A 26,489-nucleotide genomic window follows, 5' to 3' on the forward strand; every position below is an offset into this window, starting at 1 on the left:
CCAATGAATCATTAAGAAATTTTAATTTCGCTTCCACTTATCAGTTCCCAAACACGTTACATATCTGCAAGGACCTGTCTCCGTACAGTACAAAGTACAATGCATGTGGGAGGCTAATTAGCTGTAAGTCAGGTTGCACATCAAATCTGACCAAATATTTAAGGCAGCACGGCGCCGGTCTCCCAGCCCGAGTGTGTCATCAGCCAGCACCTCCAGTAGAGCCAGGGATACCAAGCTGCGACACACTGTCTATGTATGTTTGTAAGTTTCTGTTTCCTGTTGTCATTAAGGTGTCACTTTTCTTTTTCAATTTTTTCTTGTTGTTCAGCAACATAAAGGAAGTCCTCAGCTGCATTCAGACTGAAAACAGTGCTGTGTTGGTGTGATCAATGAAATACAATCCAGCAGACTAGTGGGGGGAACAGATTATTGCGTTTAAAGGCTGATCAGAAAAACACTGCACAGCGCTTTGTTATACTCACAGACTGGATTTAACAACTCTGGAAAGTTATCACGCTGCAACCCTGTTCACTAGTGCGCACATGTGACATGTCTGTGTCTGCAGACCTCCGAAAAAAGTGACAGCACACTATGTCATCGAGGGAAAGATGAGACAGAAAGTCTTCCGGACAAAAGCAGAAAGTTCAGTTAAAAAGACCTTGAATTGACTTATTTTAATGAAACAATAAAAGTCATGGTAAACACTTAAAAGAATGAAGATATTTTTGTTATTTAAACGTTTGATCTCTTTTTTTTTACCACATTGGAATAGAAACTGGGAATTGTTAAGCAGAAACAGAATCAGAATCGATAAAATTCAGACGATACTCAACCGTAGAGTACACACTGTCGTCTGAAAACTCTTTCTTCTTTCTTCTTCTTGTTGCTTTTCTTTCTGGGAAATTCATTGCAGTGTAGTTCATTTTGTCTTCAGCTTCAGTCTGTGCAGCAAATACAATGGTTATATATATAAAGTGATATATATACGGTGCCTTTAATGGAATAACAATACATTTCATTTTATTTTTGCACTCACAATATCATGTCCCTGTTGGCGCGAGTTGTCATGTCGGGCTTCTGAAATAGTGCTTTCCATTCCTAAAAATGAATGAAACCATATCAATAAACATTTGATTAGATAAAGGAACATAATCTGACTTCTTAATAAGAGTATAAGGTCATAAAATAAATCATTAGGATGGACATTTTCTTTGATTATTCATATAAAATATAGTCAGAGAGTTAAATGAGGTACACAAAGGAAAAACAACCTCTATGAAGACTTAAATGTTTGTCTTTTGAATGCATGTTGCTGCTGTTGTTCAAAAGTTCATTAATAATATACAATATGACATGATTTTACCCAAGAACATATACTGTAAAGGTTTGTCCAAACTTGTACATAAAATGTATAAATAAATGAATATGTCATACATCAGAACATGTTTTCAATATAAAAGAAGCATTTAGTTTGTTACAACACTTACCTTTATATTGTTCACGTACTCTTAGACTTCGGTTGCAGATGAAGACGACAATTGCAACAACAGAAATGGTCAAGCAGACTATTAATATCACTATTCCGATAAATAGTGACTGTGTTGTTTGCACTAGAAAACAAACACACACAAAAAGAAAGATGTATCAAAGATTAAAGAGACTTATCAATCATGATGTTATCAACATAATTTGAGTATTACTTTAATTATTGACCACTAAATCATACCAAGTTCCAATTTAGTTCCATTTCCAAATAATATCTCTCCACATGTGGCCACAGCACAGTAATAAGTCCCAGCATCAGAGGAGCTGACGTTTTTAGAGAAGCGATAGACACAGCTCTTTGGAGACGAGTGAATGCCAGTTTTCTTTCTACATTCATCACGGCTACTTCCATCAGTGTAGATGAGGTCTGGATGAGATGCATCTGACCCGGCTCTGAACCAGTAAACACTGTGTACTCCAGGACACGTCTTGTTCTTGTATTCAGAGAGGACTGAACACTGGAGAGTCACAGAGTCTCCTGGACGGACTGGATCAGACACTGTCGGCCACTGAACAACAGTATAGTTTGATGTCCTTTCAGTGTTTCCTATGCAATGCAAAACTATGTTAATAATTAGAGACCTTCACACACACTGAAAACTGGTATTGAAGTATATCTCAAACATAAATTCAAGTTTTGTAATGAAATTGGGAAATTTAGTGACACTTTAAAGTTAAAGTAAAATAGATCACATTATTACCTTTTACTAACAAATATGTCCCGTTCCATGTAGTATTCGTCCACTCTGTGATTCCACAATGGTACATTCCCTCGTCTTCTTGGGTTGTCTTCAAAATGGTCAGGTTACAAAAATTTTTATCAATATTTGTGTCCAATTTTGTGGAAGAAAACTCTGGTGCATATTCAGGTGTTCTAGATTTAATCACTTTCAGGATTAATTTCAGAGTATCACCGGCACTCTGCTTGTACCAGTAGATATGTTTTAAGCTGAACTCATCATTAGGGAAAGCACATGTCAAGTTTGCAGGTTCACCAAGTTGAACTGTGATCACTGGAACCAGCGCATCTGAATGAAATTAAAATATAAAATACATGACATTGTAAATAACAATTATTGTATGATCAAGAAAATGTATTATGCAAAAAGATGATATATGAACCAACCAAACATTTTGTTGCAAATTCTTAGTTGTATACAGAATGCACAGAATTAGATGGTACTTACATCCTTGATGAAGAACAAGCAGTGTTACCCATAACATGATCATCTTCACAATGTCTCTTGTTAGGAACCTTTCTGGTATTTCACTGAGTAAAGGAGGTGATGTGACGTGGTCACGACACTGAATGTCACACTGAGAAATGCATGTGATTGGTTATTACAGATTCAAAGTGCACTTCCTGTCACATTAGTCTCATTCTGGTCTTTGTGAAGCATATTTCACCTCTCATTCTTCACCATTCACTCAGTCATTTTAATGATAATCTCAAAGATTTTTGATTTTATGAATTTTGGGAACTCTTCTATTACTGCTCTCATCTTGTAGTGCTTTTCATCTTTGGTTGGTATGTCCAGCTTCTGTCCTCACTCTGCATGTAGGTGCAAAACTCTGCAGCAAGCTAAACACGCTTCCAACAGTGGTTGAAGATTTTACTGGAACAAAGTGTGAAAATGTGAAAATACAGTGTCAGAAAAGATATTTGATGATATTGATTACAAATCAGAAAAAGACAAGATACCATAAACAAGTGTCAGGCCAAACATATTGTAAAGACGAACTAGTACAGAAACAAGAAAACTGGATTCACAAAAGTAAAATGTTACACAAGTCACGTTGTCCCGCATGTATGATGAAACAAAGTATCATTAGAACAGATCAACATATGTAGTATGAAGAACAACTTTATTAATTGACCGACGCGTAGGTCAACTAATAAAGTTGTTCTTCATACTACAAGTGTTGCTTGAGTTCTCATCCTCTAGACTTCTTTCCTTTCTCCGTGCACCTTGGAAGTAAGTGAAGTTGTGCCAGAGACCCTTACTCTGCATCTACAGATCAACATATAAAATTTATACTGTGTCAAATAACAATGTGTAATGTGAGAGGCATCACTCGTACTGATGAACCTTCTGTGAATCTTGGCTTTATGGGGCTTCATAACAAGTTTTAGGTCATTGTTTAGCTGTCTGATTTGCAACTTTTGGTTCGATCTCACTGTTCTCACAGCGCCAAAAAAAAAGCACCAAATACCCACTGTGTACTACCTGCTCAGCACCAAATGTCAAACAGATACAGTTAGCAACTAGCTGGTGAACATAGTGGAACATTTAGCAGCAAAAGAGACAAATATTTCCCTCAGGAGTTGGTTGAAATGAAAAACAGAGCTAAAAGAGAGTCAATATTGGACTTATATTCACCAGATATCCAGAAACATGATTCCAAATGAATAATAATGTTGCTCCATAACTGCTGGATCTGTAAATAAGCAACTAGCTAACAAGTTCATCATATCAACTTAAAGTTACTACGAGGAAACCTTTGGTTATGAAACAGTCTCATGATGCCTCTGATGCCTCTTTATGACCTACATGAGCAAATGAGACCATCAGCAAGAAGACTGGCTATTTCTATACAGTTATTCTAAATGCCTGCCACCAGGGTGCCCCCTAGAAAATTTCAAAGTCAAAGCTCCCACCTTTAAATTTGACATAGATGTATGAAATTGCGCATGCTGATGTAAAATCTCCTGACTTAAAAACAGCCTCTTGGAGCCATACCTTAAGTCCAATAGGAAGTCAGACATTTCGAATCTACTTCACATTTTTTCCGCAAAGTGAAGCCATTTACAGGCATTGTACTTTAATGAACTCCTCCTAGAGATTAATCCGAGCAATTTCAAATTTGGTACGTGATATCTAAAGACCTTTACGATGCTAAATTGCAAAGATTTTTCATTTTCATGGAGTGCCCTTGGTGTGGTGGGCCGGTAAATTTTGCAAAAAACATGTTTGGGGCATTAAAAAGGAAGTTGTATCTCCACTTTACATTGTCCAGTCTGCCCCAGATTTCTCATGCTTGATAAGAGTCCAGGCCTGAACAGAACTACATGTCAATATTGAATCATAGTCATAGCACCACCTACTGACAACAGGAAGTCAGCCTTACATGACAAACATCATCCGATTTACAGGAAATTTATATGGTGTGGTCTAAACATGATATACAACAACATGACATATAATTAGTGGGTGTTCTCTAGCGCCACATAGTGGACACAGAAACTGATATTTATCTCTTACATACAATGTCCAATATTCATGAAAATGTATATCCATGCCAGTTGCCCTCTGATGTATTGCTTCGTTAATATTTCACTTGTTAAGTATTGCCTATGGGCAACAGCAAGTGAAGCCTAAGTGACATATAGTTCCTCAAATGTATACACAGTTACCAATATGTCATTTCAAGCACCACATACTGCACACAAGAAATAATATTTTACCAATTCACACAGTGTCCGATAATCCTGAAAATTCAGAGCTGAGTCAATAGACCTCCAGTATTGAAACCATGGCTGCTACTCACTCCGACGGGTGCAAGGGCCTGTTCGTCACTGCTTGCAGTTTTAATTATTATTATTTCTTGTCAGATCGATCATGAATAATCTGTCAAATTCTGAATAATGTAAGAAAAACATTAAAAATGTTATTTTAAAATGTACACTTGCATTGTGGTCACAACCCACTACGGTAACTTTAACTGAAAAAAAATCCCACCGTGACCTTTCGGTTTTGTCCATGTCCTTACAGGTTCCTAAAAGTCCAGGTCATGACCAAGATGATAATTTCATACAGTAAACTGAATTTTCTAAAGTTAGCATTGAGAATTGTATAGCCTAGCAGTGGACTACGGTGTTTAAGTACATTTTTAACATTTCTAAAGTTAGCGATAGATGATTAGGGTTGAACATTTACGTTAGGCAATATTTCATCAGCCTTACACTTTGAGGCCAAAATAGAATTTCATGGAAACCAAACAGGAGGTTTATTATGGTGTGAGCAGGTTGGAAGGAGTGCAGCCACTGTGGTTGCATAGGCCAAAGGTGGGGAGTGAGATGTGATTGATGAAGCTATGAGTGGGAGGCAGGGCTTTGTTCGGGCTGTTAACAGAAGGAAAAAAGAAATAGACAGACGGGTTCACCTGATCCAGACACCATGAGTCTAAATTTGCTGTGACACTCAAATAGGAAAGATGACTGAAAGATGTTAGCCTGACATTGAGAGTTTTTTTCTTTTATGTTGGGGGAAGTTTGTAAAAACAGTTTTCGCATGTAATGACAGCCATTCTGCTGTTGGAAAACCTCGCTGATGCAACACAATCGGTGAAACGGCACTTTTCATTTCCCGTTTGTATCACTGACAGCTGTACAGGCTATTGAAGCAGGCATTGTGTTTATATGAAAACAGTTAGTTCAGTGTGCGTCTTCATCCATGTGCTCACTGTGGGAGTGGAAATGAGGCTTGTGCATGTGTGCTCAGCTCCTCAATGAATAAATAAAACAAAACCATGTGTACGCACAGCTTTTTAAATCTGATGAAAATAATAATTATGCATATTTCTGCTTTATACATACTAAGGATGTGCCCTAATACAAATACATTATTCAGCAAAGCGCAAATAGTGGGTTTTTCACAAACATTAATTTTGTACAAATATTTTAAAAATCATTAGTTTTCAGGAAGAAGAAAAAAACCATGTCAAATACCAGCGTGCAGATCAGTTACATCACTATCTCAGTCTCTCTCCTCTGCTCTGCTGTTACGTCTATCAGCAGGTCTCAACTAGGGGAGTCACATCCACCTGCTACATGACGCACATTTCCTTATTTGGACATCACTCCCAGACTTGGGGGTGTTCCCCAGAGATAAAGCTGAACTACTGACACAAGCGAAGTGCTCCCAAGGGACTCCCCATAACGTGTTGTTCCCCTTCTCTTCTCTTAAAAGTTAGGTTGTAAAAAATAGGCAATAAATGAAAAGTGCAAACCAAGAATCGCCTTTGAAGTTGTTCTCTACACATTACATGCTATGCTGTCTCTGTGTTATGGGTGTATAAATAAGAGGTCTGTCTGCATGTTGGTGATGCACTTGGTTTTAGCTCAGTAGTCAGAGCAGTCGGCTATGATCTTGCACGCTCTGGTTCGAGACCTGGGGTGGGGACCTCCTACGTAAGATAGTTCATTCATAAACACTTATTTTTACACTTTAATATCCTAAAATTAAAAGCATAATAAAAACAAAAACTGGATTTTTACACTTATTTCCATTTTTATTCGAATACAAATATAAATATAAATTTGCTGCCTCAACAAATATATACAAACACAAATACTTGGCTCTCCGCACAACCCTAGTGCATACACACAGTTTTAGTCATGAATCTACACAGAGTTTTATGCATCAGGCTTCTGCAGAATAACCACACACACCTCTACACACATCAGACTAGTTGGTTATAACTCGATATTGCCTTTTTATGAATGACACGTCGGGTTAGCAGGGCTCATCACAGCCCCTTTTCCAACTTCTTTTCAGAAGAAGTAGCGTCTCATGTTTTATCCTTGAGACACACTGCAGTGCTGTTGTGTAACGTTCATTTTTAAACTGTGTGACCATTTACGAGGTGAGAAGGCTACATTAGAGATATGGCTGAGATAGCATTGGTCCAACCATGACTATTTCATCTTTTAAAACTGGATGTCCCCCCCACTTCAAAACTCACTCCAGCACTGCTGGATCTATATGTAGCTATAGATATCACCACATTTCAATAAATACAAATGTATTAAAATGAACAGATCAGTATATCTTAAATTCTGTTTTATTTTATTAAACTGCATAACAGATTGGGTTTTTATTATAGCTGCATTACAGACTGAATATCATAATTTACTGCATCTGTCTGTCAATGATGTTATGTTTTGTGAGAAAAAAAGTATTAGTGGAGCTTTGAGTTGAGATTATTTTGTCACAGCACTCTCATTGACTCAGGAGTACAAACTTCAGAGGATAGTAGGACATTTAATTAAGTAAACTGATCTGTTTATATTATTACATTTATTTTTATTAAAATGTGACAATATCTGTAGTACACATAGAGCCTCAGAGCCAACGCTGTTGGTTCGGTCATGTTGCCAAAGTGAATGTGTTTCAGACTCAAAACACAGTTAATATTATACATGAAAAGCATTTGAGCCATTTAGTTTCAGAGTTTTTATTGCAGCAGTAAAAATTTCAGATTGAGACAACAAGTAGTTTTCAAACACAAAATTTTGTCTTAACACAATTAAAGACCAAAGACAACATTGATACGATAAAGATGATACAAATTACATGTAAGAAAGGCAAAAAGATGTTATAGACTATGATAGTCCTAATTGTGTCAACAATAAAGTGATTTTTTTGCGCCAGGGTAATATTTAATATTTAGCCAAGATAAAAAATAAAACCAAACAATCACAAACCGATGCAAGTGCTCAATATTATCAACAGTATCATCATTTAACTTGAGAGTACACACAATCCTCTGAAAACTCTTTCTTCTTTCTTCCTTTTGTTGCTTTTCTTTCTGAGAAATTCAGTGCAGCGTAGTTCATTCTGTCATCAACTTCAGTCTGTGCAGCAAATAAAATAGTTATATATATAAAGTGACATACAACCCTAGTGCAACCCTAATGGAATAACAATACATTTCTTTTTTTTTTCCACTCACAATATCGTGTACCGGCTGACGTGAGTTGGCATGTCGAGCTTCTGAAATAGTGCTTTCCATTCCTACAAATGAATTAAATCATAAAAATAAGTATTTGATAGTTAAAGGAACTTAATCTGACTTTTAGTGAGAGTATAATATCATGAAAGAAAAAAAAAAAGATGATTATTCACATAAAATATAGTCAGAGAGTTAAATGCGGTACACAAAGGAAAAACAACCTCCACGAAGTCTTAAATGTTTGTCTTTTGAATGCATGTTGCTGCTGTTGTTCAACAGTTCCTTAATAATTTTACCCAAAAACCTATGCTGTGAAGGTTTGTCCAAACTTGTACATAAAATGCAAAAATAAATAAATAAATTAATTAATATGTCATACATCAGAACGTGTTTTCAATGTAACAGAAGCATTTAGTTTGTTACAACACTTACCTTTATATTGTTTATGTACTCTTAGACTTCGGTTGCAGATGAAGACGACATTTACAACAACAGAAATGGCCAAACAGACTATTAATATCACTATTCCAATAAATAGTGAATGCGTTGTTTGCAGTAGAAAAACAAACACACACAAAGAAAGATGTATAAATGTTTCTTAAGGAGACTTATCAGTCATGATGGTATCAACATAATTTGAGTAATACTTTCATTATTGAACACTAAATCATACCAAGTTCCAGTTTAGTTCCATTTCCAAATAATATCTCTCCACATGTGGCCACAGCACAGTAATAAGTCCCAGCATCAGAGGATGTCTTGTTCTTGTAGTCAGAGAGGACTGAACACTGGAGAGTCACAGAGTCTCCTGGACGGACTGGATCAGATACTGTCGGCCACTGAACAACAGTATAGTTTGATGTCCTTTCAGTGTTTCCTATGCAATGCAAAACTACGTTAAAAATGAGAGACCTTCACACACATTTTGAAAACAGTTATTGAAATCTATATAGATAAGTTTTGTAATGAAATTAGGAAATTTAGTGACACTTTAAAGTTAAAGTAAGATAGATCACAGTATTACCTTTAACTAATAAATATGTTCCGCTCCATTCAGGATTAGTCCACTCTGTGATTCCACAATGGTACATTCCCTCGTCTTCTTGGGTTGTCTTCAAAATGGTCAGGTTAACAATATTCTTATCTTTACGTACCTTCAATCTTGTGGAAGAAAACTCTGATCCATACTCAGGATTTGCAGATCTAATCACTTTCACAATTAATTTCAGAGTATCACTGGCACTCTGCTTGTACCAGTAGAGTTCTTTATTGCTGAACTCATTATTAGATAAAGCACATGTCAAAGTTGCAGGTTGACCAAGTTGAACCGTGATCACTGGAACCAGCGTATCTGAATGAAATGAAAATATAGAAAACACATTGTAAATAACAATTATTGTATAATGTAGAAAATGTATTATGCAAAAAGCTGATATATCAACCTCCAAACATCTTGTCAGCATGGAAATTCTTAGTTGTATAGAGAATGCACAGAATTAGATGGTACTTACATCCTTGATGAAGAACAAGCAGTGTTACCCATAACACGATCATCTTCACAATGTCTCTTGTTAGGAACCTTTCTGGTATTTCACTGAGTAAAGGAGGTGATGTGACGTGGCCACGACACTGAATGTCACACAGAGAAATGCATGTGATTGGTTATTACAGATTCAAAGTGCACTTCCTGTCACATTGGTCTCATTCTGGTCTTTGTGAAGCATATTTCACCTCTCATTCTTCACCATTCACTCAGTCATTTTAATTATTATCTCAAAGATTTTTGATTTAATGAATTTTGGGAACTCTTTTATTACTGCTCTCATCTTGTAGTGCTTTTCATCTTTGGTCAGCATTTCCAGCTTCTGTCCTCACTCTGCGTGTAGGTGCACAGCTCTGCAGTGAGCTAAACACTCTTCCAACAGTGGTTGAAGACAGGAGTAGCCTGTGAGGATTTTACTGGAACAAACTGTGAAGATGTGAAAATACAGTATCAGAAAAGATATTTGATGATATTGATTACAAATCAGAAAAAGACAAGATACCATAAACAAGTGTCAGGCCAAACATATTGTCAAGACGAACTAGTACAGAAACAAGGAAACTGGATTCACAAAAGTAAAATGTTACACAAGTCACGTTGTCCCGCATGTATGATGAAACAAAGTATCATTAGAACAGATCAACATATGTAGTATGAAGAACAACTTTATTAATTGACTGACGCGTTGGTCAACTAATAAAGTTGTTCTTCATACTACAAGTGTTGCTTGAGTTCTCATCCTCTAGACCTCTTTCCTTTCTCTGCGCACCTTGGAAGTAAGTGAAGTTGTGCCAGAGACCCTTACTCTGCATCTACAGATCAACATATAAAATTTATACTGTGTCAAATAACAATGTGTAATGTGAGAGGCATCACTCGTACTGATGAACCTTCTGTGAATCTTGGCTTTATGGGGCTTCATAACAAGTTTTAGGTCATTGTTTAGCTGTCTGATTTGCAACTTTTGGTTCAATCTCACTGTTCTCACAGCGCCAAAAAAAAGCGCTAAATACCCACTGTGTACTACCTGCTCAGCACCAAATGACAAACAGGCACAGTTAGCAACTAGCTGGTGAACATAGTGGAGCATTTAGCAGCAAAAGAGCCAAATATTTCCCTCAGGAGTTGGTTGAAATGATAAATAGAGCTTAAAGAGTCGATATTGGACTTATATTCACCAGATATCCAGAAACATGACTCCAAATGAATAATAATGTTGCTCTATAACTGCTGGATCTGTAAATAAGCAACTAGCTAACAAGTTCATCATATCAACTTAAAGTTACTACGAGGAAACCTTTAACTGGTTATGAAACAGTCTCATGATGCCTCTGATGCTTCTTTATGACCTACATGAGCAAATGAGACCATCAGCAAGAAGACTGGCTATTTCTATACAGTTATTCTAAATGCCTGCCACCAGGTCAGATTCCTCAAGAAATCAGATGAAACTCTTTATGGCACACATACCATTTTTGGGGGCCTTGGGATACTTGAAAACTCATGAAAATTGGCACACACCTCAGAACTGGGAGACATTGCAAAGTTTTCTTGTGATTGGGCTTGGGTGTGGCCAGTGGGCTCCACCCCCAAGCGCTAGGCCATTTTGGAACAAAGTTTCTTTGATGTTCATAAAATTTGGTGGGTTCATTGCTCTCAATGTTCTGACATAATACATATTTTTTCAATTTTTTTCTCCCAACTTAACATGTTTGAGGCCTTAGGATTTGCAAAAACTCATGAAACTTTGCACCTATGTTTGAACTAGTAAATATTTCAATTAGTATCACGTGGCACGTTGGTTCTATAGTGCCCCCTAATTACTTTTAGGATTTTTGTGGTTTTAGGGGTACTCAAAAACTCACTTATCTTTGCACATTCATCAGATGTGGTGTAACTTGATATCTGATACAGATCTTGGGGTTGGGTGTGGCAAAATGGCTTGAGGGTGCCCCCTAGGAAATTTCAAAGTCATTGCCTTCATTTTCATGGAGTGCCCTTAGTGTGGTGGGCCGGTACATTTAGCCAAAAACATGTTTGGGGCATTAAAAAGGAAGTTGTTGTATCTCGACTTTACATTGTCCAGTCTGCCCCAGATTTCTCATGCTTGATAAGAGTCCAGGCCTGAACACAACTACATGTCAATATTGAATCATAGTCATAGCACCACCTACTGACAACAGTAAGTCAGCCTTACATGACAAACATCATCTGATTTACAGGAAATTTATATGGTGTGGTATACACATGATATACAACAACATGACATATAATTAGTGGGTGTTCTCTAGCGCCACATAGTGGACACAGAAACTGATAGTTATCTCTTACATGCAATGTCCGATATTCATGAAAATGTATATTCATGTCAGTTGTCCTCTGATAAATGCATTGCTTCATTAATATTTCACTTATGTAGTATTGTCTACAGGCAACAGGAAGTGAAGCCTAAGTGACACAAATGTATAATGTAATGTTCCTCAAATGTATACACAGTTACCAATATGTCATCTCAAGCACCACGTACTGCACAAAAGAAATAATATTTTACCAATTCACACAGTGTCCGATAATCCTGAAAATTCAGAGCTGAGTCAACAGAACTCCAGTATTGAAACCATGGCTGCTACTCACTCTGACGGGTGCAAGGGCCCGTTTGTCACTGCTTGCAGTTTTAATTATTACTATTTCTTGTCAGATTGATCATGAACAATCTGTCAAATTCTGAATAATGTAAGAAAAACATATTAAAAATGTTATTTTAAAATGTACACTTGCATTGTGGTCACAACCGGTAACTTTAACTGAAAAAAAATCCCACCGTGACCTTTCGGTTTTGTCCATGTCCTTACAGGTTCCTAAAAGTCCAGGTCATGACCAAGATGATAATTTCCTACAGTAAACTGAATCTTCTAAAGTTAGCATTGAGAACTGTATAGCCTAGCAGTGGACTATGGTGTTTAAGTACATTTTTAACATTTCTAAAGTTAGCGATAGATGATTAGGGTTGAACATTTTCACCTGATCCAGACACCATGAGTCTAAATTTGCTGTGACACTCAAATAGGAAAGATGACTGAAAGATGTTAGCCTGACATTGAGAGTTTTTTTCTTTTTCTGTATGGGGAAAGTCTTTAAAAACAGTGGTTGCACGTAATGACAGCCGTTTTGCTGTTGGAAAACCTCGCCGATGCAACACAATCGGTGAAACGGCACTTTGATGAAAATAATACGTATGCATATTTCTCTAATAGTGAATGTGTTGTTTGCACTAGAAAACAAACACACACAAAAAGGAAGATGTATCAATGTCTCTTAAAGAGACTTATCAATCATGATGTTATCAACACAATTTGAGTATTACTTTCATTATTGACCACTAAATCATACCAAGTTCCAGTTTAGTTCCATTTCCAAATAATATCTCTCCACATGTGGCCACAGCACAGTAATAAGTCCCATCATCAGAGGAGCTGACGTTTTTAGAGAAGCGATAGACACAGCTCTTTGGAGACGAGTGAATGCCAGTTTTCTTTCTACATTCATCACGACTTCCATCAGTGTAGATGAAGTCTGGATGAGATGCATTTGATCCGGCTCTGAGGTGATAGAGTAACATCTTTTGGTGGAGGCAGTGTGATGGTGTAGGGCGGCATCTCCCTCACTGGAAAAACGAGGCTTGTCGTCATTGGAGGCAATCTCAATGCAGAGATATATCAAGATGAGATTCTGCAACCAGTGGCAATCCCATATCTCCACAGTCTGGGACCAAACTCTATCCTCCATGATGACAACGCTTGCCCCCACAGAGCGAGATTTATCAGAGACTACCTCCAGACTTTGGGAGTGGAGAGGATGGAATGGCCTGCCAGCAGTCTTGACCTCAACCCCATTGAACACTTGTGGGATCAGCTTGAGTGTGCTGTTCGTGCCAGAGTGACCAACACAACCACGTTGGCTGACTTGCGACAAATGCTGGTTGAAGAATGAGATGCCATCCCACAGCAGTGTGTGACCAGGCTGGTGACCAGCATGAGGAGGGGGTGCCAGGCTGTTGTGGCTGTGTATGGTTCTTCCACACGCTACTGAGGCTCCTGTCTGTTAAATGAATAAATTGTTAAATTGCCAATATGTCTTGTTTCTTCAAGCTTCAATCATCCAATCCACCAAACACCAAACAAGAGTCAATGGTAGAATAAGCTGCTTGACGAGGCTACGAGTGGGAGGCAGGGCTTTGTTCAGGCTGTTCTCTGCAGGAAAGAAGAAATAGTGACAGACAGGTTCAGTGAATTCAGACACGAAGAGCTAAATGTGGCGGGGCGGTCAAACAAGAATGTCTGACTGAAAGATGTTCACATTCAGAGTTTTTTTTTTCAATTGTTGGAAAGTTTGAGGACATGAAGTATGAGTGGACCATTTCTAAACCTCCAGAGGTGGCTGCTTAGATCTGAGGCGGTCAGGTTCCTCAACATGTATAGGGAACCTACACATACACATATATCTGATGTGAGAAACACTTACCTGCAGAGGTATGCCCTGGCTGTAAATCGCTGAAGTAGAGTATTATCATGATTCAGAAATAAAAATCTAAAATAAAATATTCAACTACTTAAACAAAAAGTAAAAGCTAAAAATTCTCTTCAGACACTTTACTCTTCATTCTGTTTGCCAAAGAATTTGTGAGCCAAAAACCAAAACAATGAGCTAAAGAAGCTACAATGGAGTACTCTCTTAGGGCTATTAAGCAGGGAGGATGTCTGTAGGTCCATAAACTGTATTAAAATGTCTTAAACTGAAATGTCCAAATAGTATGAATTGATCAATTTGACTCAAATATGAAACCATGACTTCTTAATTTCCACATTAACACTTGATCTGGTACATGTTTTAAAGGGAAAAGAGTAGTTTGTGTTCTGTTTTGTTACGTTTTCTTCAGACATCAGGATCCAGATGAGACTCTGCTATTTCATTCTACAGTATTTATGTTATTTTATTCTGTTTGGTGCCAAGTTTACTTATTTTTTCATTTTGCCAAAGTGAATCTCTTTCATTCTCAAAACACAGTTAGTATTACACATAGACAGAATTTGAGCCATTTAGTTTAAGAATTTTTATTGCAACAGTAAATAATTTCAGATTGAGACAACAAGCAGTTTTCAAACACAAAATTTTTGTGTTAATACAATTAAAGAAAAAAGATAAAATTGACAGGATATAGCTGATATGTAAGAAAGGCAACAATAATATGTGATAGACTATGACTGTCCTAAGTTTGTCAACAATTAAGTGATTTTTTTAAGTAAGGGTTAATATTTAATATTTAGCCAAGATAAAAACAAAACAAAACAAAACAACCACAAACAGATAAACAGATGCAAGTGCTCAATATTATCAACAGTATCAACATTTAACTCATGAGTACACTAGGGTTGGGCATTGAGAACTGGTTCCAAAATTTAGATTCCCAGTGAATCATTAAGAAATTTTAATTTCGATTCCACTTATCAGTTCCCAAACACGTTACATATCTACAAGGACCTGTCTCCGTTATGCATCAATGCAACAGCTTGTTTGTTTACATATGAGCATGCATGGCTAACATCACAACAATATTGAGAGAAAGATGGACCGCGGTAAACGCTGTAAAGTGTGTCTTCACTTCAATGAAAAGGCAAAGTACAATGCATGTGGGAGGCTAATTAGGTGTAAATCAGATTGCACATCAAATCTGACCAAATATTTAAGGCAGCACGGCGCCGGTCTCCCAGCCCGAGTGTGTCATCAGCCAGCACCTCCAGTAGAGCCAGGGATACCAAGCTGCGACACACTGTCTATGTATGTTTGTAAGTTTCTGTTTCCTGTTGTCATTAAGGTGTCACTTTTCTTTTTCAACTTTTTCTTGTTGTTCAGCAACATAAAGGAAGTCCTCAGCTGCATTCAGACTGAAAACAATGCTGTGTTGGTGTGATCAATGAAATACAATCCAGCAGTCTAGTGGGGGGAACAGATTATTGTGTTTAAAGGCTGATCAGAAAAACACTGCACAGCGGTTTGTTATACTCACAGACTGGATTTAACAACTCTGGAAAGTTATCACGCTGCAACCCTGTTCACTAGTGTGCACATGTGACATGTCTGTGTCTGCAGACCTCCAAAAAAGTGACAGCACACTATGTCATTGAGAGGAAGATGAGACAGAACGTCTTCCGGACAAAAGCAGAAAGTTCAGTTAAAAAGACTTTGAAATGACTTATTTTAATGAAACAATAAAAGTCATAATAAACGCTTAAAAGAATGAAGATATTTTTGTTATTTAAACATTTGACCTCTTTTTTTCTCACCACATTGGAATAGAAACTGGGAATCGTTAAGCAGAAACGGCATCAGAATCGATAAAATTCAGACGATACTCAACCGTAGAGTACACACTGTCGTCTGAAAACTCTTTCTTCTTTCTTCTTCTCGTTGCTTTTCTTTCTGGGAAATTCGTTGCAGTGTTCATTTTGTCTTCAGCTTCAGTCTGTGCAGCAAATACAATGGTTATATATATAAAGTGATATATATACGGTGCCTTTAATGAAATAACAATACATTTCATTTTGTTTTTTCACTCACAATATCATATGTTTGTTGGCGCAAGTTGTCATGTCGGGCTTCTGAAATAGTGCTTTCCATTCCTACAAATGAATGAAATCATAACAATAAACATTTGATTAGATAAAGAAACTTAATCTGACTTCTTAATAAGAGTATAATGTCATAAAAAAAATCGTTAGGATGGACATTTTCTTTGATTATTCATATAAAATATAGTCAGAGAGTTAAATGAGGTACACAAAGGAAAAACAACCTCTATGAAGACTTAAATGTTTGTCTTTTGAATGCATGTTGCTGCTATTGTTCAAAAGTTCATTAATAATATACAATAAGACGTGATTTTACCCAAGAACATATACTGTAAAGGTTTGTCCAAACTTGTACATAAAATGTATAAATAAATGAATATGTCATACATCAGAACATGTTTTCAACATAAAGGAAGCATTTAGTTTGTTTCAACACTTACCTTTATATTGTTCACGTACTCTTAGACTTCGGTTGCAGATGAGGACGACAATTGCAACAACAGAAATGGCCAAGCAGACTATTAATATCACTATTCCAATAAATAGTGAATGTGTTGTTTGCACTAGAAAACAAACACACACAAAAAGAAAGATGTATCAAAGATTAAAGAGACTTATCAATGTTGATGTTATCAACATAATTTGAGTATTACTTTCATTATTGAGCACTAAATCATACCAAGTTCCAGTTTAGTTCCATTTCCAAATAATATCTCTCCACATGTGGCCACAGCACAGTAATAAGTCCCATCATCAGAGGAGCTGACGTTTTTAGAGAAGCGATAGACACAGCTCTTTGGAGACGAGTGAATGCCAGTTTTCTTTCTACATTCATCACGACTTCCATCAGTGTAGATGAAGTCTGGGTGAGATGCATCTGATCCGGCTCTGAACCAGTAAACACTGTGTACTCCTGGACACGTCTTGTTCTTGTAGTCAGAGAGGATTGAACACTGGAGAGTCACAGAGTCTCCTGGACGGACTGGATCAGACACTGTCGGCCACTGAACAACAGTATAGTTTGATGTCCTTTCAGTGTTTCCTATGCAATGCAAAACTATGTTAAAAATTAGAGACCTTCACACACATTTTGAAAACAGTTATTGAAATATATATAAATATATATATATATAAGTTTTGTAATGAAATTAGGAAATTTAGTGACACTTTAAAGTTAAAGTAAGATAGATCACAGTATTACCTTTAACTAATAAATATGTCCCGCTCCATTCAGGATCAAACCAGTCCATGATAGAACAATGGTACATTCCCTCGTCTTCTTGGGTTGTCCTCAAAATGGTCAGGTTAACAAAATTCTTATCTTTACGTATCTTCAATCTTGTGGAATTAAACTCTGGTGCATACTCTGGTGTTGCAGATTTAATCAGTTTCACAATTAATTTCAGAGTATCACCGGCACTCTGCTTGTACCAGTAGAGTTGTTTATTGTTGAGCTCATCATTAGATAAACATGTCAAAGTTGCAGGTTCACCAAGTTGAACCGTGATCACTGGAATCAGCGTATCTGAATGAAATGAAAATATAGAATACACATTGTAAATAACAATTATTGTATGATGTGGAAAATGTATTATGCAAAAAGATGATATATGAACCTCCAAACATCTTGTCAGCATGCAAATTCTTAGTTGTATAGAGAATACACAGAATTAGATGGTACTTACATCCTTGATGAAGAACAAGCAGTGTTACCCATAACACGATCATTTTCACAGTGTCTGTTGTTAGGAACCTTTCTGGTATTTCACTGAGTAAAGGAGGTGATGTGACGTGGCCACGACACTGAATGTCACACTGAGAAATGCATGTGATTGGTTATTACAGATTCAAAGTGCACTTCCTGTCACATTGGTCTCATTCTGGTCTTTGTGAAGCATATTTCACCTCTCATTCTTCACCATTCACTCAGTCATTTTAGTGATAATCTCAAAGATTTTTGATTTAATGAATTTTGGGAACTCTTCTATTAATGCTCTCATCTTGTAGTGCTTTTCACCTTTGGTCAGCATGTCCAGCTTCTGTCCTCACTCTGCGTGTAGGTGCAAAACTCTGCGGCGAGCTAAACACACTTTTAACAGTGGTTGAAAACAGGAGTAGCCTGTGAGGATTTTACTGGAACAAACTGTGAAACTGTGAAAATACAGTATCAGAAAAGATATTTGATGATATTGATTACAAATCAGAAAAAGACAAGATACCATAAACAAGTGTCAGACCAAACATATTGTCAAGATGAACTAGTACAGAAACAAGGAAACTGGATTCACAAAATTAAAATGTTACACGAGTCACGTTGTCCCGCATGTATGATGAAACAAAGTATCATCATCATCAACATATGTAGTATGAAGAACAACTTTATTAGTATACTTTATTAGATGACCGACGCGTCGGCCATCTAATAAAGTTGTTCTTCATACTACAAGTGTTGCTTGAGTTCTCATCCTCTAGACCTCTTTCCTTTCTCCGCGCACCTTGGAAGTGAAGTTGTGCCAGAGACCCTTACTCTGCATCTACAGATCAACATATAAAATTTATACTGTGTCAAATAACAATGTGTAACGTGAGAGGCATCACTCGTACTGATGAACCTTCTGTGAATCTTGGCTTTATGGGGCTTCATAACAAGTTTTAGGTCATTGTTTAGCTGTCTGATTTGCAACTTTTGGTTCAATCTCACTGTTCTCACAGCGCCAAAAAAAAGCGCTAAATACCCACTGTGTACTACCTGCTCAGCACCAAATGACAAACAGGCACAGTTAGCAACTAGCTGGTGAACATAGTGGAGCATTTAGCAGCAAAAGAGCCAAATATTTCCCTCAGGAGTTGGTTGAAATGATAAATAGAGCTTAAAGAGTCGATATTGGACTTATATTCACCAGATATCCAGAAACATGACTCCAAATGAATAATAATGTTGCTCTATAACTGCTGGATCTGTAAATAAGCAACTAGCTAACAAGTTCATCATATCAACTTAAAGTTACTACGAGGAAACCTTTAACTGGTTATGAAACAGTCTCATGATGCCTCTGATGCTTCTTTATGACCTACATGAGCAAATGAGACCATCAGCAAGAAGACTGGCTATTTCTATACAGTTATTCTAAATGCCTGTCACCAGGTCAGATTCCTCAAGAAATCAGATGAAACGCTTTACGGCACACATACCATTTTTGGGGGCCTTGGGATACTTGAAAACTCATGAAAATTGGCACACACCTCAGAACTGGGAGAAATTGCAAAGTTTTCTTGTGATTGGGCTTGGGTGTGGCCAGTGGGCTCCACCCCCAAGCGCTAGGCCATTTTGGAACAAAGTTTCTTTGATGTTTATAAAATTTGGTGGGTTCATTGCTCTCAATGTTCTGACATAATACATATTTTTTCAATTTTTTTCTCCCAACTGAACACGTTTGAGGCCTTAGGATTTGCAAAAACTCATGAATCTTTGCACCTATGTTTGAACTAGTAAATATTTCAATTAGTATCACGTGGCATGTTGGTTCTATAGTGTCCCCTAATTGCTTTTAGGATTTTTGTGGTTTTAGGGGTACTCAAAAACTCACTAATCTTTGCACATTCATCAGATGTGGAGTAACTTGATATCTGATACAGATCTTGGGGTTGGGTGTGGCAAAATGGCTTGAGGGTGCCCCCTAGAAAATTTCAAAGTCAAAGCTCCCACCTTTAAATTTGACATAGATGTATGAAATTGCGCACGCTGATGTAAAATCTCCTGACTTAAAAACAGCCTCTTGGAGCCATACCTTAAGTCCAACAGGAAGTCAGACATTTCGAATCTACTTCACATTTTTTCCGCAAAGTGAAGCCATTTACAGGCATTGTACTTTAATCAACTCCTCCTAGAGATTAATCCGAGCAATTTCAAATTTGGTAGGTGATATCTAAAGACCTTTACGATGCTAAATTGCAAAGCTTTTTCATTTTCATGGAGTGCCCTTGGTGTGGTGGGCCGGTACATTTTGCCAAAAACGTGTTTGGGGCATCAAAAAGGAAGTTGTTGTATCTCGACTTTACATTGTCCAGTCTGCTCCAGATTTCTCATGCTTGATAAGAGTCCAGGCCTGAACACAACTACATGTCAATATTGAGTCATAATCATAGCGCCACCTACTGACAACAGGAAGTCAGCCTTACATGACAAACATCATCCGATTTACAGGAAATGTATATGGTGTGGTCTACACATGATATACAACAACATGACATATAATTAGTGGGTGTTCTCTAGCACCACATAGAGGACACAGAAACTTATATTTATCTCTTACATGCAATGTCCAATATTCATGAAAATGTATATCCATGCCAGTTGCCCTCTGATAAATGTATTGCTTCATTAATATTTCACTTGTGTAGTATTGCCTACGGGCAACAGGAAGTGAAGCCTAAGTGACACAAATGTACAATGTAATGTTCCTCAAATGTATACCCAGTTACCAATATGTCATCTCAAGCACCACATACTGCACACAAGAAATAATATTTTACCAATTCACACAGTGTCTGATAATCCTGAAAATTCAGAGCTGAGTCGACAGACCTCCAGTATTGAAACCATGGCTGCTACTCACTCCGACGGGTGCAAGGGCCCATTCGTCACTGCTTGCAGTTTTAATTATTATTATTTCTTGTCAGATCGATCATGAATAATCTGTCAAATTCTGAATAATGTAAGAAAAACATATTAAAAATGTTATTTTAAAATGTACACTTGCATTGTGGTCACAACCCGTTACGGTAACTTTAACTGAAAAAAAATCCCATCGTGACCTTTCGGTTTTGTCCATGTCCTTACAGGTTCCTAAAAGTCCAGGTCATGACCAAGATGATAATTTCATACAGTAAACTGAATTTTCTAAAGTTAGCATTGAGAATTGTATAGCCTAGCAGTGGACTACGGTGTTTAAGTACATTTTTAACATTTCTAAAGTTAGCGATAGATGATTAGGGTTGAACATTTACGTTAGGCAATATTTCATCAGCCTTACACTTTTAGGCCAAAATAGAATTTCATGGAAACCAAACAGGAGGTTTGTTATGGTGTGAGCAGGTTGGAAGGAGTGCAGCCACTGTGGTTGCATATGCCAAAGGTGGGGAGTGAGATGTGATTGATGAAGCTACGAGTGGGAGGCAGGGCTTTGTTCGGGCTGTTAACAGCAGGAAAAAAGAAATAGACAGACGGGTTCACCTGATCCAGACACCATGAGTCTAAATTTGCTGGGACACTCAAATTGGAACGATGACTGAAAGATGTTAGCCTGACATTGAGAGTTTTTTTCTTTCTCTGTTGGGGGAAAGTCTGTAAAAACAGTGGTCGCACGTAATGACAGCCGTTCTGCTGTTGGAAAACCTCGCCGATGCAACACAATCGGTGAAACGGCACTTTTCATTTGTATCACTGACAGCTGTACAGACTGTTGAAGCAGGCATCATGTTGATATGAAAACAGTTGGTTCAGTGTGCGTCTTCATCCATTTATGGCTCACTGTGGGAGTGGAAATGAGGCTTGTGCATGTGTGCTCAGCTCCTCAATGAATAAATAAAACAAAACCATGTGTACGCACAGCTTTTTAAATCTGATGAAAATAATACGTATGCATATTTCTCTAATAGTCAATGTGTTGTTTGCACTAGAAAACAAACACACACAAAAAGGAAGATGTATCAATGTCTCTTAAGGGGACTAATCAATCGTGATGTTATCAACACAATTTGAGTATTACTTTCATTATTGACCACTAAATCATACCAAGTTCCAGTTTATTTCCATTTCCAAATAATATCTCTCCACATGTGGCCACAGCACAGTGATAAGTCCCATCATCAGAGGAGCTGATGTTTTTAGAGAAGCGATAGACACAGCTCTTTGGAGACGAGTGAATGCCAGTTTTCTTTCTACATTCATCACGACTTCCATCAGTGTAGATGAAGTCTGGATGAGATGCATTTGATCCGGCTCTGAGGTGATAGAGTAACATCTTTTGGTGGAGGCAGTGTGATGGTGTGGGGCGGCATCTCCCTCACTGGAAAAACAAGGCTTGTCGTCATTGGAGGCAATCTCAATGCAGAGAGATATCGAGATGAGATTCTGCAACCAGTGGCAATCCCATATCTCCACAGTCTCGGACCAAACTCTATCCTCCATGATGACAACGCTTGCCCCCACAGAGCGAGATTTATCAGAGACTACCTCCAGAATTTGGGAGTGGAGAGGATGGAATGGCCTGCCAGCAGTCTTGACCTCAACCCCATTGAACACTTGTGGGATCAACTTGGGTGTGCTGTTTGTGCCAGAGTGACCAACACAACCACGTTGGCTGACTTGCGACAAATGCTGGTTGAAGAATGAGATGCCATCCCACAGCAGTGTGTGACCAGGCTGGTGACCAGCATGAGGAGGAAGTGCCAGGCTTTCGTGGCTGTGTATGGTTCTTCCACACGCTACTGAGGCTCCTGTCTGTTAAATGAATAAATTGTTAAATTGCCAATATGTCTTGTTTCTTCAAGCTTCAATCATCCAATCCACCAAACACCAAACAAGAGTCAATGGTAGAATAAGCTGCTTGACGAGGCTATGAGTGGGAGGCAGGGCTTTGTTCAGGCTGTTCTCAGCAGGAAAGAAGAAATAGTGACAGACAGGTTCAGTGCATTCAGACACGAAGAGCTAAATGTGGCGGGGCGGTCAAACAAGAATGTCTGACTGAAAGATGTTAGCTTGACATTCAGAGTATTTTTTTTTCAATTGTTGGAAAGTTTGAGGACATGAAGTATGAGTGGACCATTTCTAAACCTCCAGAGGTGGCTGCTTAGATCTGAGGCGGTCAGGTTCCTCAACATGTATAGGGAACCTACACATACACATATATCTGATGTGAGAAACACTTACCTGCAGAGGTATGCCCTGGCTGTAAATCACTGAGGTAGAGTATTATCATGATTCAGAAATAAAAATCTAAAATAAAATATTCAACTACTTAAACAAAAAGTAAAAGCTAAAAACTCTCTTCAGACACTTTACTCTTCATTCTGTTTGCCAAAGAATTTGTGGGCCAAAAACCAAAACAATGAGCTAAAGAAGCTACAATGGAGTACTCTCTTAGGGCTATTAAGCAGGGAGGATGTCTGTAGGTCCATAAACTGTATTAAAATGTCTTAAACTGAAATGTCCAAATAGTATGAATTGATCAATTTGACTCAAATATGAAACCATGACTTCTTAATTTCCACAGTAACACTTGATCTGGTACATGTTCTAAAGGGAAAAGAGTAGTTTGTGTTCTGTTTTGTTAAGTTTTCTTCAGACATCAGGATCCAGATGAGACTCTGCTATTTCATTCTACAGTATTTATGTTATTTTATTCTGTTTGGTGCCAAGTTTACTTATTTTTTCATTTTGCCAAAGTGAATCTCTTTCATTCTCAAAACACAGTTAGTATTACACATAGACAGAATTTGAGCCATTTAGTTTAAGAATTTTTATTGCAACAGTAAATAATTTCAGATTGAGACAACAAGCAGTTTTCAAACAAAATTTTGTGTTAATACAATTAAAGAAAAAAGATAAAATTGACACGATATAGCTGATATGTAAGAAAGGCAACAATAATATGTGATAGACTATGACTGTCCTAAGTTTGTCAACAATTAAGTGATTTTTTTAAGTAAGGGTTAATATTTAATATTTAGCCAAGATAAAAACAAAACAAAACAAAACAACCACAAACAGATAAACAGATGCAAGTGCTCAATATTATCAACAGTATCAACATTTAACTCATGAGTACACTAAGGTTGGGCATCGAGAACTGGTTTTCAAAATTTAGATTCCCAATGAATCATTAAGAAATTTTAATTTTGATTCCTCTTATCAGTTCCCAAACACTTTACATATCTACAAGGACCTATCTCCATTATGCATCAACGCAACAGCTTTTTTGTTTACATATGAGCATGCATGGCTAACATCACAACAATATTGAGAGAAAGATGGACCGCGGTAAACGCTCTAAAGTGTGTCTTCACTTTATTTAAGAAAATGAAAAGGCAAAGTACAATGCATGTGAGAAGCTAATTAGCTGTAAGTCAGATTGCACATCAAATCTGACCAAATATTTAAGGCAGCACGGCGTCGGTCTCCCAGCCCGAGTGTGTCATCAGCCAGCACCTCCAGTAGAGCCAGGGATACAAGGCTGTGACACAGTGTCTATGTATGTTTGTAAGTTTCTGTTTCCTGTTGTCATTAAGGTGTCACTTTTCTTTTTCAAGTTTTTCTTGTTGTTCAGCAACATAAAGGAAGTCCTCAGCTGCATTCAGACTGAAAACAGTGCTGTGTTGGTGTGATCAATGAAATACAATCCAGCAGTCTAGTGGGGGGAACAGATTATTGTGTTTAAAGGCTGATCAGAAAAACACTGCACAGCGGTTTGTTATACTCACAGGCTGGATTTAACAACTCTAGAAAATTATCACACCACAACCCTGTTCACTAGTGCGCACATGTGGCATGTCTGTTTCTGCAGACCTCCGAAAAAGTGACAGCACACTATGTCATTGAGGGAAAGATGAGACAGAACGTCTTCCGGACAAAAGCAGAAAGTTCAGTTAAAAAGACTTTGAAATGACTTATTTTAATGAAACAATAAAAGTCATAATAAACGCTTAAAAGAATGAAGATATTTTTGTTATTTAAACATTTGACCTCTTTTTTTTTACCACATTGGAATAGAAACTGGGAATCGTTAAGCAGAAACAGAATCAGAATCAATAAAATTCAGACGATACTCAACCATAGAGTACACACTGTCGTCTGAAAACTCTTTCTTCTTTCTTCTTCTCGTTGCTTTTCTTTCTGGGAAATTCATTGCAGTGTAGTTCATTTTGTCTTCAGCTTCAGTCTGTGCAGCAAATACAATGGTTATATATATAAATTGACATATATATATAATGCCTTTAATGGAATAACAATACATTTCATTTTGTTTTTTCACTCACAATATCATGTGTTTGTTGGCGCAAGTTGTCATGTCGAGCTTCTGAAATAGTGCTTTCCATTCCTAAAAATGAATGAATTCATAACAATAAACCTTTGATTAGATAAAGAAACTTAATCTGACTTCTTAGTAAGAGTATGTCATAAAAAAATTGTTAGGATGGACATTTTCTTTGATTATTCATATAAAATATAGTCAGAGAGTTAAATGAGGTACACAAAGGAAAAACAACCTCTATGAAGACTTAAATGTTTGTCTTTTGAATGCATGTTGCTGCTGTTGTTCAAAAGTTCATTTATAATATACAATAAGACGTAATTTTACCCAAGAACATATATTGTAAAAGTTTGTCTGAACTTGTCCATAAAATGCATAAATAAATTAATATGTCATACATCAGAACATGTTTTCAGTATAAAAGAAGCATTTAATTTGTTACAACACTTACCTTTATATTGTTCATGTACTCTTAGACTTCGGCTGCAGACGAGGACGACAATTGCAACAACAGAAATGGCCAAGCAGACTATTAATATCACTATTCCAATAAATAGTGAATGCGTTGTTTGCAGTAGAAAAACAAACACACACAAAGAAAGATGTATAAATGTTTCTTAAGGAGACTTATCAGTCATGATGGTATCAACATAATTTGAGTAATACTTTCATTATTGAACACTAAATCATACCAAGTTCCAGTTTAGTTCCATTTCCAAATAATATCTCTCCACATGTGGCCACAGCACAGTAATAAGTCCCAGCATCAGAGGATGTCTTGTTCTTGTAGTCAGAGAGGACTGAACACTGGAGAGTCACAGAGTCTCCTGGACGGACTGGATCAGATACTGTCGGCCACTGAACAACAGTATAGTTTGATGTCCTTTCAGTGTTTCCTACGCAATGCAAAACTACGTTAAAAATGAGAGACCTTCACACACATTTTGAAAACAGTTATTGAAATCTATATAGATAAGTTTTGTAATGAAATTAGGAAATTTAGTGACA

The 26,489-nt window shown here is 37.3% G+C and overlaps 2 protein-coding genes across 2 annotated transcripts in view; both read right to left on the minus strand.

Moving 5' to 3' along the window:
- LOC122990440 (signal-regulatory protein beta-2-like) overlaps nucleotides 1–2,775 on the minus strand; it is a 31,748-nt gene extending 28,973 nt beyond the window's left edge. Inside the window, exons 1-4 of the mRNA XM_044363806.1 lie at nucleotides 2,733–2,775; nucleotides 2,247–2,573; nucleotides 1,727–2,092; nucleotides 1,488–1,610 (exon numbers count right to left, since the gene is read on the minus strand). Coding sequence (XP_044219741.1) covers nucleotides 1,488–1,610; nucleotides 1,727–2,092; nucleotides 2,247–2,573; nucleotides 2,733–2,775 — 859 coding nt within the window. The remainder of the gene's footprint in view (nucleotides 1–1,487; nucleotides 1,611–1,726; nucleotides 2,093–2,246; nucleotides 2,574–2,732) is intronic.
- Nucleotides 2,776–7,990: 5,215 nt separating this feature from the next.
- On the minus strand, nucleotides 7,991–18,177 carry LOC122990579 (signal-regulatory protein beta-2-like). Its single transcript, XM_044363959.1, has 6 exons — nucleotides 18,135–18,177; nucleotides 17,651–17,974; nucleotides 17,129–17,491; nucleotides 16,890–17,012; nucleotides 8,281–8,342; nucleotides 7,991–8,182 (listed from the first exon to the last, which is right to left on the minus strand). The coding sequence occupies exons 1-6, from the start codon at nucleotides 18,175–18,177 to the stop codon at nucleotides 8,066–8,068; spliced, it is 1,032 nt and encodes a 343-aa protein (XP_044219894.1). The 3' UTR covers nucleotides 7,991–8,065.
- Nucleotides 18,178–26,489: the final 8,312 nt, after the last annotated feature.

The sequence above is a fragment of the Thunnus albacares genome, chromosome 10 (genome assembly GCF_914725855.1).
Source record: "Thunnus albacares chromosome 10, fThuAlb1.1, whole genome shotgun sequence".
NCBI classification, from domain to species: Eukaryota; Metazoa; Chordata; class Actinopteri; order Scombriformes; family Scombridae; genus Thunnus; species Thunnus albacares.